Here is a 20,387-nt window from a genome sequence, read left to right on the forward strand (position 1 = left end):
CAGGGTGGGTGACTTCTGAAATGTCTTGGGTCACTTCGAGCGTCGATGACCAACGTTACCGGTTGGAAAAATATTACATCTATCTCCATTTGTTCCTCAACCCACTACCATTACCTGGGTTGGCTTTTGATTAGAATTGATGATCAATGCCAGAACTAACTGCTCCTATATGTCAAGAGTACACAGCGACGATCGTAACCCGTTGACGTTCGTAACTCACTTCCTGTCCCTTCTTTTCTGGGCAGCATTCACGGCGAGTGGACACACACCTCTAATGACTTCCATGTTGCGCGGGATCGTGTGTGGTTCCTTTGAATGATTGTTGGATGAAACACTACGCCACAATGGTATCGTTTTGTTTTCTTCTTCATTCGAGCTAGCGATCGCGAGTTCACTGCAACATGGTTATATCTAAAAAGAAAAAACAAACGACACACAACATGGAAAGAAAAATGAAACCCAGATTGAGGAAGTGATTGGGTTATGAATACAGCATGCGCTAACTTCCTTCCTCTGGACAACAATTCAGCCGTCCAGAGAGAGGAAATGATAGTAACAAATGTTTGACTAATTTTAAATCGTGTTTGACAGATCACGAATGCTGGCAGCTTGGATTAATTATTGATGTTTTATAGTTACATCAAATTTGTTTTCGCATCTTTTTTTCACATGGTAATATTCTGATAATGGTACTTTGGTAACAGGGAAATAGACAAATAGTAAAATATTTGTTAATAATTGACTAGACGAAACTATGAACGAGTTTGTCAATTAATTAAATGATTGAAGTTCATTCGTTTGTGAATGCGAAGTAAGCAATGTATTTTTAGATGCTATCATATCGATTACAAAGTTTCGCCAAACAACCGGAACACATTGTCGTTGCTTCCCCGGTGGAAAGCAACAGCTGACAGTGGCAACAAATTAACCCATCATAAGCGCAACCGCAATTCGGCCGCAAAGAGAAACATAGACAAACGCTTGTACTCTTTGCTTCGTTACACCGACAACCGATGCTTGAACAATTGTTGTCGTTTACTGTAGCGAAAAGCAAACCAATAAAAAAAGCCCTTATGCTCGGTGAAGGAGGTAAAACCACCGCGCCAAGGTAGTTCGTCCTCCAGGGCTCATCCTCCTCCCGGTGGAGTCGCGAGACAATTAGCTGGAAGAAAGTGGAAAATTGCCAGCAAAATCGTGTACGTTCAAAACGTGCCGATGTTTTTTTTTTTTTGCTCACCACAGTTCGCTTGTCTACAAGACATCCGGGCAAAAGTCTAGTATCTTCAGCTGTGTTTGGGGAGAAAGAAAGTAACGACTAAACGACGCGTGTCGAGCCCGACTGCGATAACTCCATTGCGAGGGTTAGGAAAAAAATACTGCATGTCATCCCACAAAAAAATAAGTGATAGATATAGTTTCCGTAAGCAACACTTTAGTTTCCCTTCTTCGACATGAGTACTAACCTTCTTCCGCCCCAAAAGTATAGCCATATCAATGTTGCACCTGTAGATTAGCTCGATAATCCTATCTCATTTGTGGGTGGTGGTTGTGGTGTGTATGTGTTTTGTTTTCGTTTCATCCTGACTACTAACTTCTAACTCCCAGGCGGTGGAGGAGGTGGTGGAGGTGGAGGTGGTAGCGGCAATCCCGGCTATGTCAACGACATCCAGTCGCATCTGCATCATCCGGCGTCGCAGCAAAAGCAGAACATCTTCTCCTCCTCCGGTAGTGGTGGTGGTGGTGGAGGTAGTAGTGGTGGTGGCGGAGGAGGAGGAGGTGGTAGTGGTAGTAGTAGGGAGAGGAGTGGCCATCACCATTCTTCGTCGTCGTCCCACCAGCAGCAGCGGGATCAGCGTGAGCAACAACAGCTGCAGCAGAACCGATCCCGGCGCAGCACCCAGCGGAAGGTGACGCACAACGAGAAGCGCTACCACTCAGGTTAGAGCACGCCATAGTTGACACGCTTTGTGGAAAGCTGTCTTTTGCTCTGGTAGAAGAACGCGAGAGATATGTGAATCATCACGCTAGAGGTGTTTGGTCCTACGAGCGCAAGTTCAATGACTATCTAGGCAGCGTCCAGCGAGTTCTAAGGTGCCTATTTCACAGTGGAGGCTTATATCTGGAGTTTGCCTTGCCAATTTTCAAGATCAATCCTGCTTTTGACTGTTTAAACATTGTAAGATGTTTTACTACTTGGGTTTTAACCCATTGAACATTCAGGAATAGAAATTGGATTAAAATCCTTATGGACTACGCTAGAAAGTTAACGGATAGCCATGGAACATGCCGTAGACAACTCCGTCCAAAAACCTGAAAGGTTCTCAGGCTCATTCCAAATCCATTCCACCATCGAAAAGGTGTTCCCTACGATCGTAAGCGTCACTCTCTGGTAGTTTGTCCCCCTGCCCAGCACTCGCTGCATTCGAGTAACGTGCTTAATTTGCCAGCTTCCCATCAGGGCGCATCCCATACACATGCCGAGGGCCATCATCTTCACGCGACCGTTGGCAATGACTGAGCGATCATAATGGGCCCGTTTTTGGGACTACCTTAGTCAATCTACCGCTAGTAACGGATCCTCAGCAGCCGCCTCGCTCAGGCTCATCCCGTTAAGCGTCCCTTTTCAGTGCCTCGAAAGCAAACAACAAATCCCATTTTCTGGCCCGAAAATATCTCGACTCCGGGTTTAATTTGATCTGCGGCCTTTAAGCACCCTGTCGGCAGCACGAAACCAATCGGAAAAAAGGTAGACGCGCGCGTGTGGGGAAGTTTTTGGGAGCAGCAGCAGCATCACGCTAACGAGTTTCCCTTGAAAACGGTTTGGCTGTGATCCTCGATCGGGGAAATCTCATCCGATGTGTTTCTTTCCTACCTCCCGTTTCATTTTGAATGTTTAGTTCCGTTTTGTGTATGATTGCCGTTTTTTTTTGCCTTTTAACTTCTTGATTTTTTGTATGTTTCTTTCTCTCGCTCCGTATCACCTTGGATGGAGATTGAACGCCGGTCGCATGGTTGACGGTGTATTTTCCTTTTTTCCTGTAATCATAAGTCAAACCGAACCTAGCGGTAATTGCTAGGTTTGTGTCAGAAGTTTTGTACTGAAGATCATCTGACTCTTTCCCTTCGCGAGACGACGGTGATCATCACATCCCAACGATTTGCGTTCGCGTTTAGTCAGTTTTCAACAGTTCGTTGGATCCGTTCTAGATAGATCCGCATAGTTTTTTGCTTGCTCGAAGGGTTTTAACTTCTTAAACGGGGTAAGCATTTAAAACCTCATATGATCTCCCTTTCCCGGAACTTCCATAAGGACATTAGTCACGACAAGGTCATCTAAACAGGCAAAATTGCCTTCCCAGAACATCTTCTAAGAAAACGGTTTGGGCACTTTTTCTTTTCTTCCATTCGGGGATCACAAACCAGAGATCACACTGGCAGCGAAGGTGCTCCGTGTAGGTGCTTAAGTAGTGGTCGCCGCTTCGACAGCATAGTCAATCATTAGCACTAATAATGCCCATATACGCGAAGGAGCCATCTGTAATATGAGGAAAGCCCACGCAGTTCCCGCTACCCTAGTGTCGCTAGTTCATTGATTGATACTCCACTGCTGGTCTTCGTCGTCGGTGGCGCCATTATCGATTGGGATTTATTTGCATACGCTTTGAAAGTTATGTTTGACATAGCCTAGGACTGTAGCTTTGTCTTTAAGCTTTTCGGTAGAGGTAGTATAGAAGGGGTTATCGAATAAAATATGTATTTTGTAAGTAGCCATGTTAGATGTGTGAACGCCAACAAGCATGATTAATTCACATTAACGTAGATTTGAAATATATCATTTTGGGAACTTGTTTTCATGCCACTCGGTTGTGTGTGTGTTTATGGTTGTAATGTACAATTTTTTTTTGTTATATTATAATTATCCTCAGTTGTTCCGTAAGTCGTCCGTGTTCGTACCATTTTATTTCTAACGTGTGTTTCGTTTTTCTCCTTTTTTTCTTTTCTCTGGTTTATATGTCTATAAATATGTATTTACATTTGTGCATGCGTCGTGTGGTGTTCCGATTTGTCACTGTTTGTGTTTTGTACATCGTACTGTTAAATTTAAAAAAAATGACCTGGAAATTAAACACCGCGATGCAACCGTCATCGTAACAACGAATTCATGCGCAAAAACAAATCCATGATGGTCACGGAATCAATTGGCCGGCACCACACTGTGCATCGCACTCTAATGCGTGCACACACTGTTTGAATCCTGCTTTGCACCAACGCCTGTTGCATCACAATGCACATCCACCCATCTACTACACGCACCCACACACACAAACATGCACTCAACACCCTCCAGCTGCTGGGCGACCCGATGTGCTGCAGTCGGAAGATTCGATCCGGCCAGCGGGGGGACTGCCATCACACCTACTTCGCCAGCAGCAACATCCTCAGCATAGTCCTCTGCATCAGCTGCGCCACGTGCTGCTTTCGTCGTCTACTGCCGCCGCAACTACTGCTACCTCTTCGACCGCCTCGAGCGGCGGTCCGGCCGGCGGCGTTCTTGAGGAACCAGCGACATCCATGAACGTGCCAAACGCCACCACCACAGTGCCATCGTTGAGCGGAAGCCAACAAACCGGCGGACCCGGCGGTCTCTACTCGTCAGCGCTGGTAGCGGCCGCCGCCGAAGCGCTGGTGCAGTTCAAAGCGATGCGAATCTCGCCACAGCTGCAGCAAACCACGCCACCACCAGCCGGTGGCGCATCCGGTTCGACATCTAGTTCAACGTCGATGGACCCACCGGCCCCTGTGATACTGCGCCCGAAAGCGCACCAGCAGCAACAGCTTCCCCCGGAACATCCGGACCGGTCAAGTAATACACCAGCAGCCGCGAGTGGTGGGCCGGCGGACGGCAAGAATTGTAGAAATAATAGAAGAATCGGACGGCACGAGAGTCGCTACACCAGTGGTAAATTTATCTGCACCCCACCATTGCGCGCACAATGCTTCTTGCGCTGAGTGCCGATAGCTTGTCCACCGCAAAACAAAAATTACACTAAATTTTTCCATATCTATTGACCCGCACTGTTTATTCCTTACCCAACGTTCTTGGCTGTTTTTGGAGTTTGATACTGTCCTTCTTTTCTATGCTGCTGTCGGGTATACCTCGGCAGAAGCTTTCCACTAGGTTCCACGTACCGTACCTTCTTTTCTATTCTTCTACTCTTCTTTACATATAAGTCTAACTCAGTTTCCTCACTTATACCAATAGGAACTAACACACGCCGTCCAAATCAAACAGTAGGAAAAAAAAATGAAAATCTCTTCGTTAAGCCAAAAGCTTTCACGGTTTTTTATGTCTTCATAAAAAAAATTACACAACATTTTTAGGATATCCAAAATTTGTTGCAATATATAAACAGAATGATGAATGCCAATTATGGTAAAAAAACATATTTAGAAGTTTTATAAGAACTTTACTTCCAGGCCCACATTGATGTGTATGACTAAGTTAACAACCCACAGTAAAAAAATTGACCAATTATTTAAAAAAAAATTCAAGGGCGAATTTACTTCTTGTTTCAGTAGTTCAATAATACTAAAACTAAATACAACTTCCGTAAGGTCTGAAAACAACATTCAAAATCTATACCAGTTCCCAAAACTATCCCTCTAGTAGTTCATTCTGTAACTTCTTTTCATATGATGTTTGAATAGCAATTTAAACTTTTAAATATGATTAATAAGCATTTAAGAATCTGGAAGGATTAACATAATCAAATATTTCGATCAAAATTACCAATTAAAACATCCTTTCTATACTGGGTTTCAATTCCTGGTACTAACTTTAAAATCGAATTGCTCCCTGTTGTATAATATTAAACTCATTAACGCGACACCGTGCATTAAGATGCCGGAATTTAAATTTCGTTCGATTTGCAACTTCTAAGCACACAACTAACGGCAATCTGCGTAAAGCACCAACCTCCCCGTTAAAGTGGAGTTTAAAAAATGGATCTTTAATTCCTGCACACTTTCGCAACACCCCATCGATTAGGACCATCCCCAGGGTGTAATTCTCTTTCCATCGTCTTGCTTCATCGACACCCCGAGACGTGTTGGGGGTTGGCCAACTCCGCGAAACGGTTCAATTGACCCGTTTGGAGCTTATGTTTTATGTTTGGCACCTCGTTTCTGCACCTCGTACGATGGGGTGTTTTGTTTTGTGGCACGCTACATGCGTTTCCATGGGTTACGTGTTCATCGTCACCGGCGACGTCGGTGGCGATCGATGCCGGCGGTTTAATGTGGTACACGCTTAACATCACTCTTCAGCGAGCCCCTTCTTGGGCGGATTGGGTGAAAGAAATTTCAAACGGAACCCATTCGGTCGCGCGTGCACACGCCGTATGATTGATAGTGACCGGAGCGTTTGGGGTGTTGTGCAAAAAACCGTACTAGCCTCCCGAAACCCTCTCATGCTTCTCGAGACATCCAGCTGGCGCGCATCATACATCACGGCCCCTGTTTTACTATACTCCCCGTGGCATAGCGTGCAACTTCGAGGGTGGTGGGTGTTTGCATGAGCACACTTTCGCCACTCGTCAATCGCGTCCATATCTAGTTTCATATCAATTATTCGCTAATGAGCTCGAAAGGAGGAAGAAAACATCGATCTCAGCACAAAACAGAAGCGAGAGAAATTGTGCATGCTTTACGGCTTTTAGCATTTTTGTGAACGGTTCGATTAGTTTGGCATGTTACGTGTTTTTCTGTTATCTATTTCGTTTCGTTTGTTTCAATCTTCGAAAGCTTTCTGCATGAAACAGATTTGTAGAAGAAAAAGTGTTGATTAGTTTTTTGTTTCTTTCTGCAATAGATCACATTAGATAACATTATTTTTAACACGCAAATATAGGGTGTTTAAAGAAGGCTTAAAATTTAATATTAACGAAATGGTGCCACGTCTCAATTATCCCTTCTAATCCGTCATCTCTCGAGCCCGACAGCCGCGTAGCCGATCAAATAACACAATTTGTCGGTCGTCCGTCCGAATGATCGGCTCAAAGATTCCGTCTGGATCTACCTACGTCGCGTCGAGGTCGAGCCGGTTCGAAGCATCTCCGATTACTCTCCACTATTGTCGCCTGCTTATTGATTGACAAGTGACGATCAAGTTCACTGCATGAACGGGCGACAACCTCACTGGCGATGGGCGAACATTGAACCAACATCGAGGCAGAACTCGTGGGTGCTTGGCATTTTGCTAGGGATGGCCAGGAAGGCGCTAGGATTTAAGACTCAACTCAAAGCTAAGCGATCGTTCCGGCTAAGCGTTTAACGACCGAAACGGTCCAACGTACCGACAGTGGCCTACGCGTGGCAAGACAGAAAGATTAGCAGTTATGGACGCCTAGCTACGTGCGTAGCTGCAGGTTCTGCTAGTGTCTCTAGTTGGTCAGATCGTGGCCTTTACTCCCAGTCCAATATGGTAACATGTTACGTCAGTTACGTTCGCGTACATATAGATCGTTATCATGAAAAAGGGCCAATAGAAACCGGATTTTTCGAACGTTTTGATTTTCAAGAGCAAGGTATCTGGCAGCATCGTGCAAGATACACTCACGATCAGCTGGAGATTGACAATCGTGAAACCGGTTATAAGGTGTTCACCGACCTACGTATTCGAGCAAATGTGAAACTGTAGCGCAGTATGCAGTCGGTGGAATGGACACAACTAGCTGGAACATAAAATACGGTTAGAAAATTGTAGGTGGAACCAATCGTAAATCTTTCTTGTGATAAAGAAACGAATTATGCAGGCGCAGACACAGCTCATCAATCTTGCTTTTTTTTCTGTTCGAGTGTGATCATGATGACTTGATACTGCACATAAATATTTTACGGCATTAAAAGCTGGCGCCCACATGCACGTTTGAAAGCATTTCATTATAAAAAAATTATATTGACACTAAGCATCATGCACATTTACGGAAGCTCTAGGCATATTCCGAAAAGTTTCCGATGGGTTGTTCGTTGAAAATTCGACCGAGCTTTATCATGCCCATAATTTTCAGCTATCAAAATTAGTTTGCTTTATAGTCAACCTTCTTGAATGCGTAGGCATCTTCCATGAGGGTCGATGTTGAATTTAGTTCCCTTCAAATAGTGAAACCCCCTTCGAATAGTTCGATAGACATCATATCCCTAATGAGCAAACATTAACTAATCGCCGCTCGTTAACTTCTGATAAAGTGGAAACACCCACGTGTGGCACAGAAAAAGAAACACACCTGATAGAATAACGTGAAACCAGAAGCCGCAGCTAGAACCTTCCCTTAAATGCCAATTACCCTTACGATCGTTTAATGCAGCATTCGTTGGATGACCCAATTGAGTGTGCGTTGGTGAAAGAGGTTTCATCGCATCGCAACGTTTAATAACCTTGTCATAATGAACGCTAGTTAACAATCGTCTACTCGTCATTTATCCCCTGAATAAGCCCACGATCGTAGGGTTCTAGTAAAGTTACACACACGAACGATGGTGGAAGATTTAGTTGGTGAATGGTAGTAATCCTTCAGTCTGAACCGGCTACATAGAAATAAGCTTCTTCTTATACATATCCATCCTATCGACGTAGACTTACGAAAATCAAACTCCTAAAGTTGCCCCTTAACCGTTAACATCTGAAATGATGCGTAAAAATCATTTTTACATTGTTTTCTTTTTTGTTTGCTCTCTTTTTTCTCTCTGCGTTCTCTTTCTCTGCTCCCTTTGTTTGCATACATCCTGCTCCGATGCGATGAATGGCTGCTATCATCATCACCATGATCATCTCCATGTCCGTCATCAACATCCACATCGCGATCATTCGCTTATCGCCGGCCGTCGGGCTGTCGTTGTTGTTCGCATGACAACTTCATCTACTATCATCCGCTCCTGAATCCGAATCTGCCCATAATGACAAACCAATGGACGTCAACAAAACCACGATCACGATCCGATCCTTTCCACACCACACTCTCATTGTCTGCCGGACGCACACAAACATCGACACCGATCTGACCACCGACGACACGGATCTCGCTCACACAGAAGTACGCCAGGAGGCGGTACAGCAGGCACTAGCTGCATTAAAGAATCGCCCCAAACCTAGCTTACCAATGCCCTCCAAACGCAGCTCCGTGCTTAACCGTAGCCCCGAGCGCGACCATGACGATTCAGGTAAATGGTTCAAACGCAAAGCAAACCCTCCCACAGCAATCCAACAGGCTCCCGTTCCGTTACTGAAACGATACTCATTTTCATTATTCACGTCACTTCTGGCAACACACAATCGATAGGGGATATCATGGAGACTTCCGTCGTACTACTACTACAATGTCCGTTGTTTTGTTTTCAATTGGCTTACCTGGCATGCACGAACGCTTCCATCATTCCATGACGGACATTTTAAAATTTAATTGTCTTTCAACAATCATGATTCGTCTATAGGCAGCCAACTTTTGTAAAACATCGTTTTATGTTTGCTTTTTACTGTTATAAAACTAGTTTGGGTTCCCTAAACTAAACGAGGAAGAATTATAGTAGGCTTAAAATTTTGCCAAAAGTAAATTCTTTTTGACGTGTTATTCGGTTGCTTTGACTAAAAATTGTTAGATTATAATTGTGCCTCTTTTTCATGTCCACTGCAGACTCCAGTACGGAAGATGAATCCATACCGGAGGAAGGTATGCTGGGAAGGATATCGACCCCGGACCGGGACAACTACAATCTGCCTCGTGATCACATACTCACACGGGAACCGATGAAGTTGCCCTCCTCCCGGGATCACCACCATCACTCACAACCGCAGCCATTGCCCCCGCCGCAGCAACAGAAGCAATCGTCGCAGCACGGCATTGAGCGCCGACCACCACAGACAATTCCGACGCAGCCGAACAGCACACAGCACGCAACGCTGTCCGACACGTCGTCGGCCGGGTCGCCGCCGGCCGTACACCGCAACAACCACCAGTACCAGAACAAACCCGGCTACGATCTGACCGATCTGAGCGACTTCCAGCCGCAGCAACGGACACCGTATGCCGCGCCAGACATCACACAGTTCAGCGCGAACACCAGGCGCGGTGCGGACCGGGTGACGCGCTATGTGAATCTGGCGAACCAGGAACCAGGCGATACGAGTACGGCCGGCCGGTGGAAGGTGTCCGCGAAGATACAGCAGCTGCTCAACACGCTCAAGCGACCGAAGCGACGCCCACTGCCTGAGTTCTACGAGGACAACGATATCGAGCTTGAGATCGCGGCTAACCCGAAGGATCCGAACGCACCCAAGCCCGAGGGCAGTCTGATGACACCGGTGCAAGGGGAACAGCTGATCGTGCCATCCGGGTTACCGCGTACACTCGAGGCAGCCCTGCAGCGGTACGGCACGAGCTCCTTCAAGGCTCCGATGGCAACGGTGCTCGATCCGAACGGAAAGATGACGACCACGCTCACCTACGGGAAGCTGCTGTCGCGCGCACAAAAGATCGCCTACGCTCTCTCGACGAAGGTCTTCAGCAAAGGACCGGAACAAGTATCTCTTAAACCGGGCGATCGCGTAGCGCTGGTCTACCCAAACAGTGATCCGTTAAAGTGAGTACACGATCGATGGTTCCAACCGAGGTTCTGTTATTTTATCTTGCTATTTTCTTGCAGTTTCCTCACAGCCTGGTATGGTTGTATGTTCCGTGGGCTCGTGCCGCTACCAATTGAGCTGCCACTGTCCAGCTCGGACTCGCCACCCCAGCAGGTCGGTTTTCTGCTAAGCTCGTGCGGCGTCCATGTGGCGCTCACTTCCGAGGCCTGCCTGAAGGGACTGCCGAAGTCATCCACCGGCGAGGTGGCCAAGTTGAAGGGCTGGCCCCGATTGCACTGGTTCGTGACGGAGCACCTGCCCAAGGTGCCGAAGGATTTCAACACCAGCAACAACCGCATCAGCGAGGACTCGAACGCGTACATCGAGTACACGACCGACAAGGATGGAAGCGTGATGGGCGTGACAGTGTCACGCCAGGCTATGATAAATCACTGCCGTGCGCTAACGATGGCCTGCCACTACACCGAGGGCGAGACGATCGTCTGCGTGCTCGATTTTAAGCGCGAGGTCGGTCTATGGCACAGTATCCTCACGTCCGTACTGAACGGCATGCACGTTCTGTTCATTCCGTACGCGCTCATGAAGCTTCGGCCATCCTCCTGGATGCAGCTCATCACCAAGTATCGCGCCTCGTGCTGCCTTGTGAAGAGTCGGGATCTACACTGGGGTCTGCTGGCCACCAAGGATCACAAGGAGATTTCACTTTCGTCGCTGCGGATGCTGCTGGTGGCGGACGGCGCAAATCCGTGGTCACTGTCCAGTTGCGATCAGTTCCTGAGTGTGTTCCAATCGAAGGGACTCCGGCCGGATGCAATCTGTCCGTGTGCGAGCAGCTCGGAGGTGTTTACGGTTTCGTTGCGCCGACCGGGACGGTCCGCTGTTGGAGGCTACAATCAGTCGGCCACGGGCCGCGGCGTTCTGTCAATGTCCGCACTATCGCATGGCGTTGTCCGAGTTGATAGTGAGGATTCGCTTACTTCACTTACACTCCAGGACTGTGGTCAAGTTATGCCGAGTGGTAAGTCGTCATATCTCTAGGATAGCAATGTAACTTATTATTATATTAATTATTATTATAAGGGCAACCATTTTAAAGGGTTTTCTAAATTTTGTTAGATTAAAATGTTTCTTAAACTTGAGTTTAAAAATAAGTTGCCCCGTGCATTTGGATTGGCAATATAATAAATAAGAATATCAATCATAAACCTTATTTTAGTTTTCGATTAATACAGAAAAAAATAATGCTTAGTCCTTCAAAACCAAATAATGTTGTGACATTTGTAGCAAGATGGTGAAAAACTAGCAGTTTATCTCTCAAAACGACTAGTATTAAATATAAATATAAAATAGATTTAACAGTATCGTTATAGTTACAGGATAAATGGTTTTATACAATGTCCAATATATTCGCATACAAATTCAAACATCAATAATTTCAGAACACTAATTCGAATTTTCTAGGTATTTTTTTATTGAAAGCTATTATATTAAATGAATGTAGCTTTAATTCAACGCCAATCCTATTATTTCTGTTACTTATAAACTGGAGAATAAAATCCTCACTGTTAATTTTACTCCTATTAATATTATTTTGTCTTCCTCAGCTACGATGGTTGTCGTCAGTGCCGAAGGATCACCGGTGCTGTGCAAAACGGATCAGGTCGGCGAAATCTGCGTCACTTCCGGATCTAGCGGAACTGCCTACTACGGTTTGGAGGGCATGACAAACTCCACCTTCAAGGTATGGATACCTTAGAACTTGCTTAGTCCTTTTTCGCTTCATCCTAATCGCAAACTCTTCCTTCCGTAGGTGCAACCCCTTCTCGAGGCGCCCGTCACGAAGGACGGCGAAACGATCCCCGGGAAGCCGATCGGGGAAGAAACATACGTACGCAGCGGTCTACTCGGTTTCCTCGGTCCGGGTGGGCTCGTGTTCGTTTGTGGCTCCCGGGACGGCCTAATGACGGTGACTGGCCGGAAGCACAACTCCGACGATATCATCGCGACGGTGCTGGCCGTCGAACCGATGCGCTTCATTTACCGCGGCCGCATCGCCGTGTTTAGCATAAAGGTGCTGCGGGACGAGCGGGTGTGCGTCATCGCCGAGCAGCGCCCGGACTGCTCGGAGGAAGAATCATTCCAGTGGATGTCGCGAGTGCTGCAGGCGGTCGATTCGATCCATCAGGTCGGCATCTACTGCCTGGCGCTGGTGCCTCCGAACCATCTGCCCAAAACTCCGCTCGGTGGCATCCACCTGACCGAGGCCCGGCGGCGATTCCTCGAAGGTTCGCTGCATCCGGCCAACGTGCTCATGTGCCCGCACACCTGCGTCACCAACCTTCCGAAACCCCGCGAAATGCACCACGGTATGTATTGGGTGGGAAAATACCATCGACATTTTCTGTGACGACACTTTTGTACGCCTTCGTGCACCTCGCTGTACCACCTATGTGTTTTGTATGTGTGTATGTGTGTGTGTGTGTATGGGTGTTTGTGAGTGTCGTCGAAACGTTCGACATGAGGGAAAGCCTCTTACCAGGACACTTTCCTTAAGAGCATGGCTTTTGCGTGTGTTTGGCGTGTGATCGTGTGCTGATTGCGGTGTGAATGAGAGTGAAAACTTTAGGTGTTTTCTTGTTTTTTACATATACGCGTGTCATTCATCACTTCCCACTCGTTTTTCACCATAATCTTTTTCCAACCACCATTTTCTTCCATTGCCTCCGAGTAGAGCACATTGCACAGTGGCGCGTGTTTGAACGCCAAAACATCACATCATAATTTGTATAAATGTGTGCGAGTGTGTGTGTTTTTTATTGCAAAATTATGCTAAACTTTCGTTAACAGAGCCATTCCAAATCATTTGCAAACATTATCAAACTGTTAGGTATGCAAACCTTTCTACTAATTCACTCAAGTAAAGCTAAGTCCGTACTCATTCTGAGTGTGTAATTTTTTGGCTATGACTTTTTTTTAAAATTATTTTTAACACTTAACAAATGATATAAAAAAGGTATTGCATGGTCCACTCGAAGGTGTACATTTGAGATATTGTGATATTCACTAGATAAAGAATAACCAATAATAACCAATTCGACTCATTTCTAAAATCAAACTATAAACTTACTTGGTGTTATTTAATTTTCACAAATGAATTTTTTTATTGAAATGTATGAAACGATATAGAACCAATTTTGGCATCAATTTATTTAAATTAACCCCTTTCCATCCGGTTTAGTCATTCCTTCTTCCAAGGTGTTCCGGTTTTAAACACTTTCTTTTCACTCCCCCAAATGAATCCTACCTTTCATGTCCCTCAACCTCTGCCCCGCGTCCCATTGGATTGGCGTGTACTAATCTTTCACCATTCGTTGGTTGCCATTGTTTTCGTATAGTTTTCATTTTCTCAAAATTAATATCATTTTCTCTCTCTCTCTCTTTCTCTCTCTTTCTTAATTTTCTTTTCAAAATGCTGCTCTGCTCCTCACAAATAACAAACCAAAACAAAACCTCATATTATCACGCGCGCGTCAATATCGATTCGTTCGGCATACTAACAAATAACTGGCGATGGTTTTCCTTCCTTGCAATGACTCCGGTGCCGGTTACGATTGCACATTGTTTGCTACCCGTAAAAACAACTCCCCCGTATTGCGAACGTTCGTTGTTTTGCGTTTTGCGGAAACCGTTTACTAACCTCTCCGATTACTGACTCCGATTGGCTAACGGACCATGGTGTGCTGCATCCTTCTAACAACAAAACGTGCGTGTCGCCCCGCGATGATGATGATGGTCCTGTTAATGTTTTTTTTTAATCAAAATCTAAAATCTTCATATGTTTGTCCATTTCTTGTGGGCTTTCGGCGGATGTATGAATATCGTGCCCATTTATATTCGATCATAACATTCACAACTGTTACCACATGATCCATCACCATTTGATTATTGTTTTGTCTCGTGCATCATCGATTTCATCATCATTATCCTCACCGATCAACGACAACATAAACAACATCGACGATATTTTCTATCATCAACATTGGCGAACAAAAACAACTTTCCTACTATTTGTAAATACACGATGTATCCGTTCACACTGTTTATTTATTTAATCGACGATCATATGTTCTATTGTTTTATCATCTTTATTGGAACACACATCATCGTTTCACTGATAACTTGGCAAACGTATCCATACAACCTTGTGCTATCGGCACTACACTTTCATTGTTTACAAACGCTTTTATGTTATACTGTGAAACAAAAATTTTATTCACCTTTTCACACACCCAACACACTCGAACTTGATAATTATTGCCTCCCACCATCACCACGGATGTGGTTGGACAAATGTGCCATCAATGCTTTCTGGGCACATGCGCGCGCCATCACGTTTGATTGAAAATCCAAACAAAAAAACAACAACCAACCCCACACAATCTATTGCGCAAACACTAAAATCAGGCTCTATCCAACAACTTCAAATTTCCGGAACGTCGTCTTCGTCCTCCGCCTCGAATCTTCTCGGCGTCGGAACGGGTGGAACCGCGGGTTCTACGGTGGGCGTCGTCGGCGGTGCAGATGCCTCCGTTGGTCCGGCATCCGTCATGGTCGGTAATTTGGTGCAGGGCAATCGGCTTGCATCTGCCCAGGGTCGCGATATCGGTCTGGCCGATGACAATGAGCGTAAGGTATGTGAGAACTCGCCACAAATAAGCGCCAAAAGAAATTAACGTTAACGCCCGTTCCGTTTCGCCCAAATCTAGCATCAACTGATCACGGGAGTCCTGCGATGGCGTGCCAACTCGTCGCCCGACCATGTCCTCTACACTCTGCTCAACGCGAAGGGTGCGGTCGCGAAAACGCTCACCTGCTCCGAGCTGCACAAACGGGCGGAAAAGATTGCCGCCCTGCTGCAGGAACGGGGCAAGGTGAATCCGGGTGATCACGTTGCGCTGATCTTCCCGCCCGGATTGGATCTGATCTGCGCGTTCTACGGATGTCTGTACCTTGGCGCAGTTCCGGTTACCATTCGGCCACCGCATCCGCAGAATCTCATCACCACCCTGCCCACCGTGCGCATGATCGTGGACGTATCCAAGAGTGGTATCATCCTTTCGATCCAGAGCATTATCAAGCTGCTCAAATCACGTGAGGCCGCAACGTCAATCGACCCCAAGAGCTGGCCTACCATACTGGACATCGAGGACAATCCGAAGCGCAAGCTGGCTGGTAAGCAAAATGATGATCTCGACAAGAGCATTCGCTCTTGATATTTGATATTTGCCTAACGGAAACGCATCCTTTTTCCCTTCACTACTTTCAGCCATCGCCAACAGCACGTTGGATTCGACGGCCTACCTGGACTTCAGTGTTTCCACCTGTGGTCGCCTAAGTGGCGTCATAATAACGCATCGGTAAGGGAGATACCTAGCCATCGTAAAAGAAAACATCAGTGATGTAGTAACACATTTTTCATCTTCTCTCGTGCACATCCAGATCCTTGTCGAGTCTTTGTGCCAGTCTGAAGCTTGCCTGTGAGCTCTACCCTAGTCGCCATGTGGCACTCTGCCTTGATCCGTACTGTGGCCTTGGCTTCTCCATGTGGACCCTGATCAGCGTCTACAGTGGCCATCATTCGATTCTGATCGCTCCGTACGAGGTGAGTTCAGCATGAAATGCTGTTAATATGGTTTAAATAGATTGAAAGGATATATACTGTTACACAGTATCCGACAACTTCAAACTGGGTCTAATTTTTGTGCGGTTTTTAGAATGAACACTAAGCAAAACCAGTAATAATAGAATCAATTCAAAAGAGAGATAAGATTGCCTAATTGTTAAACGGGAACGGAACAAGCCGAAAATTTGATCTTCAATAAATTACTCACAAATAAAAGGTTCTTAAATAATTTGAAAAACACGCTATCCACATATTTGTATACTTCATGCTCTCGCTCTCATTTACCATTTGCACAGCAATTAATTAATACACAATTAAATAACCAATAATTTTAAATGTACCATACTTAAGTTTAATACAATTTAGATCAGTTACAACGAGGTCTTACCTATAAATTGTTTAAACAGTGTTGGCTGTCCTTTCAAAAATGTTGCAACCCTTTAGTGCATTGCATTCAACAATGAGTTGAATAGAAGTAATTTTTTTTTAATTTTATTTATCAAAAAAAATTCCTAGAAGAAAAGATCACTTTCAATTCAACATTCCCTAACTTCCGAGGCAATAATTTTGGATGAAAAAAGTAGTGTTATACAGGTTAAAATATGCCATTGCCCATGTTCAAAATACAACAAGGAAATCTTCGCTTCAAAGTAAAAAGGGTGTGTGTTATATTCAATATCTTAATATCTGTTCTTTATCGAATTCCAATATTCTGTATAAATAAGTACGCAATTTTAGCCATAACCTAGGTGAAACTAATAAGCCTGTTTTTCCTTCCCGTTTCAGGTGGAAGCCAATCCTAGTCTTTGGCTGAGCACACTGTCGCAGTATCGCGTGCGGGACACGTTCTGCTCGTACGGCGTCATCGAGCTGTGCACCAAGGCCCTCAGCAACTCCATCCAGGCGCTGAAGCAGCGTAACATCAACCTCGGCTGCGTGCGGACGTGTGTCGTCGTGGCGGAGGAGCGCCCGCGCGTACAGCTCACGCAGCAGTTCTGCAAACTGTTCCAGGCGCTTGGCCTCAACACGCGCTGCGTATCGACGTCGTTCGGGTGTCGCGTCAATCCGGCCATCTGTGTGCAGGGTGCCAGCTCGGCCGAAAGTGCCCAAGTGTACGTGGACCTGCGGGCGCTGCGGAACAATCGGGTCGCTCTGGTCGAGCGGGGTGCACCAAATTCGCTGTGTCTAGTCGAATCGGGCAAGCTGCTGCCGGGCGTAAAGGTGATCATCGCCAACCCGGACTCGAAGGGACAGTGTGGAGATTCGCATCTGGGAGAGATTTGGGTAAGTGAACAAGGACAACTCAATCAGGGCCAGTTTGTAGCGAACTTAAATCAAAGCAAACTACAACTTACGAGTTCAATTAAGTTTTTCTGCAAAGAGGATGCAGGTCACTGGACTTGGCTCCTAAGAACACTCATGTTCGTTATACAGTTAGTTAGTTTTAATTGAACTGTAAGTTTCTCACTTACGCTAAAAATATTTCAAACTCGGGGATATAACACTATAATCCCTAGCAGGCTATGTAGAACAGTAATGTTGCCATGCCATCGATGATGCGCTGTAGCCATTATAGAGCTCAACTTGTCTGATGACCTGGCACTTGTTAGTGTTTTGATGAGTAAAAATTGCCTTACTGTTTGTCTGCACCCTCTGTATGGTGCTGGCATTATGGTCCAGGCTGTGTTTTACTGACGCAATGTTTTGCATTCGCCGCGCATTGCCAGTTCCTATATATTCCTGGCAGTTGTGCTATACAATCTTCGGTAAATTACCTGAACGTTGTACTGCCCCGTTTGGGTGAGCTGGGTCGCTTGCCTCGGTAGAATTGAAGTGAAAAGGCATTTTTCTTCCAATAGCAGAACCGAAGCAACGATTTCATTTATCGAAGTTGCGATCATCCTGAATTTTTGGCAAAACATACTATACGTGGGGCAAGAATAGCACAACCCATGTTTTTGCCAAAATTTATGGAATTTCCTAAAAAAAAAAGAGCTTTTTCTTTTAAAATCGACGAAAGAATTCAAATCAACGTAAAACGTTTATTTAAATAAAACTAAACTTACCAGTTCGTAATCCATGTATTAAATCTGAAAATCTCTCTTATTCCATTCAGGTTCAATCACCGCACAACTCGAATGGTTACTTCACGATCTACGGCGACGAGACGGACTACAACGACCATTTCAACGCTAAACTAGTGACCGGCTGTTCGACCAGCGATATCTGGGCCCGGACAGGCTACCTAGGCTTCTTGCGCCGCACCGAGTGCTCGCAGGCGGGCTCGATCCTGGACGAAACTACCCCGAGCATAGCTAGTCGCGATTCGGATACCGAATCAATCCATTCACAGGTATGTTCCTCTTCCGGTGGTAAGCAATCGTTCGTTCGATTCAAACTGATTTTGAATTCGTTTTCTGCCAGGGTCACAATACGCTCAACTCGACGACAAGCTCGAACGCGGCCACTCCGGCAACGACGGCGGTCGTCGGAGGCAGTGAGCAGGAGCTGCACGATGCGGTGTACGTGGTCGGTGCACTGGATGAGGTGATTACGTTGCGTGGCATGAACTACCATCCGATCGACATTGAGAACTCGGTGTTGCGCTGCCACAAGAAGATCGCCGAGTGTGCCGTCTTCACCTGGACCAACCTGCTTGTGGTCGTGGTCGAGCTGGACGGGAACGAGTCGGAAGCGCTCGATCTGGTGCCGCTGGTGACAAACACGGTGCTGGAAGAGCATCAACTCATCGTCGGCGTGGTCGTTGTCGTCGATCCCGGTAGGTTAAATCGAGTGGGAGCGGTGTCGTGCGGAAGTTCATTAACCATTTTCGCTTTCTTCCGATTCCAGGCGTTGTTCCCATCAACAGCCGCGGTGAGAAGCAACGGATGCATCTGCGCGATGGTTTCCTCGCCGACCAACTGGACCCGATTTACGTTGCCTACAACATGTAAAGCACAACTAGCAGCAGCAGCAGCGTAACCAATAATGCCAACCAAACTGCCTCGTTGTCGGATGCCTACCGCCCACTCGCCCCGCAGCATTGTTGTCGCACTGGACTCTGTACACTGGACATACACATTCGTCGACCGGTTGTTGAAATTTGCGAGCGGTTGCGAGGTGCTTATATTGTCCCACAATTGTGACGAAAACACGGAAAAGGAAACGTAACTGTTTACAAGGAGATTGCTAAGAGGAAAAGCAGTGGGCGCGCTCACAGAACATTGACGACATTTCTCTTCTTTTCCGCGCTGGTGCAGATGCGCAAACACAAAGGGAAAATTATCCAGAAATGTCTAAAGCGAGAGCGATAAAGAGCAGGGAAGAAAACTCACTTTGAAGCATACGCAAACAAAAACGCACATAATAATTTGTAGTAGTTGCAATTAGAAACTAAATTCCATTGAATTGTTGTTGTGCGGTTATGTCGGGGGAAAAGGGATGCGAACATTAATTTGTATTCCCCAAACGAAGCATGAGAATGAATGAGAAGCTGTATAGAGAAGGCAACCTTTGCCATATCGATGAAAAATTTCTCTGCCGACAGGGCCGGGAAGAATTCCAATTCCCAACCTACGCAATGTAGTGGTAGAACGATAAAGCTATTCGAAACATCAAATGGGCAGCGTGAAGCGACCACACTCTAATCTTCCTTTGGAAAACAAATCATTTAATCAATCATCATCAAGCGATTAGAAGCGGCATTCATTAGCAATTTCGATAAGACCTCCAAAATGCCGCTGGTATTTATCTAATCTATTTCCCTTTTTTATAGAAAGCGTTGTACATTTGGTTCACGGTTGGTGTGATTTAGGTTGAGGTTTCATTTTAAATTAAAAAACAGTTTTTGAACAAATGGCGAACGATTGCGACAGAATAGTAAAAGTCACACTAAAGCTTTCCATCGTTTGTCCTTCCGTTTTAGGTTGTATCGACACGGTTTCTTTTTGGAAGATTACGATTATATACGACCTCTGTACATACTACTTAACGTAAAGAAAAGGCAAAAGGATAAAAAGGGAAGCAAACCGGAGAATGGAGCTAAATTCGCTCTAACGCGTGAAA

General features: G+C 45.7%; 1 protein-coding gene across 1 annotated transcript in view; it reads left to right on the plus strand.

Moving 5' to 3' along the window:
* The window catches only part of LOC131285707 (disco-interacting protein 2), a 32,046-nt gene extending 12,746 nt beyond the window's left edge, over positions 1-19,300 (plus strand). The window contains exons 9-22 of the mRNA XM_058314562.1: positions 1,606-1,938; positions 9,091-9,219; positions 9,690-10,635; positions 10,699-11,657; positions 12,244-12,380; positions 12,450-13,005; positions 15,104-15,330; positions 15,406-15,871; positions 15,966-16,056; positions 16,139-16,301; positions 17,109-17,606; positions 18,439-18,675; positions 18,747-19,101; positions 19,173-19,300. Of these exons, the coding sequence (XP_058170545.1) occupies positions 1,606-1,938; positions 9,091-9,219; positions 9,690-10,635; positions 10,699-11,657; positions 12,244-12,380; positions 12,450-13,005; positions 15,104-15,330; positions 15,406-15,871; positions 15,966-16,056; positions 16,139-16,301; positions 17,109-17,606; positions 18,439-18,675; positions 18,747-19,101; positions 19,173-19,276 (5,201 nt within the window). The 3' untranslated portion in view covers positions 19,277-19,300. The remainder of the gene's footprint in view (positions 1-1,605; positions 1,939-9,090; positions 9,220-9,689; positions 10,636-10,698; positions 11,658-12,243; positions 12,381-12,449; positions 13,006-15,103; positions 15,331-15,405; positions 15,872-15,965; positions 16,057-16,138; positions 16,302-17,108; positions 17,607-18,438; positions 18,676-18,746; positions 19,102-19,172) is intronic.
* The last annotated feature ends 1,087 nt before the right edge of the window (positions 19,301-20,387 follow it).

Source organism: Anopheles ziemanni, chromosome 3 (assembly GCF_943734765.1).
Source record: "Anopheles ziemanni chromosome 3, idAnoZiCoDA_A2_x.2, whole genome shotgun sequence".
Classification (NCBI taxonomy): Eukaryota; Metazoa; Arthropoda; class Insecta; order Diptera; family Culicidae; genus Anopheles; species Anopheles ziemanni.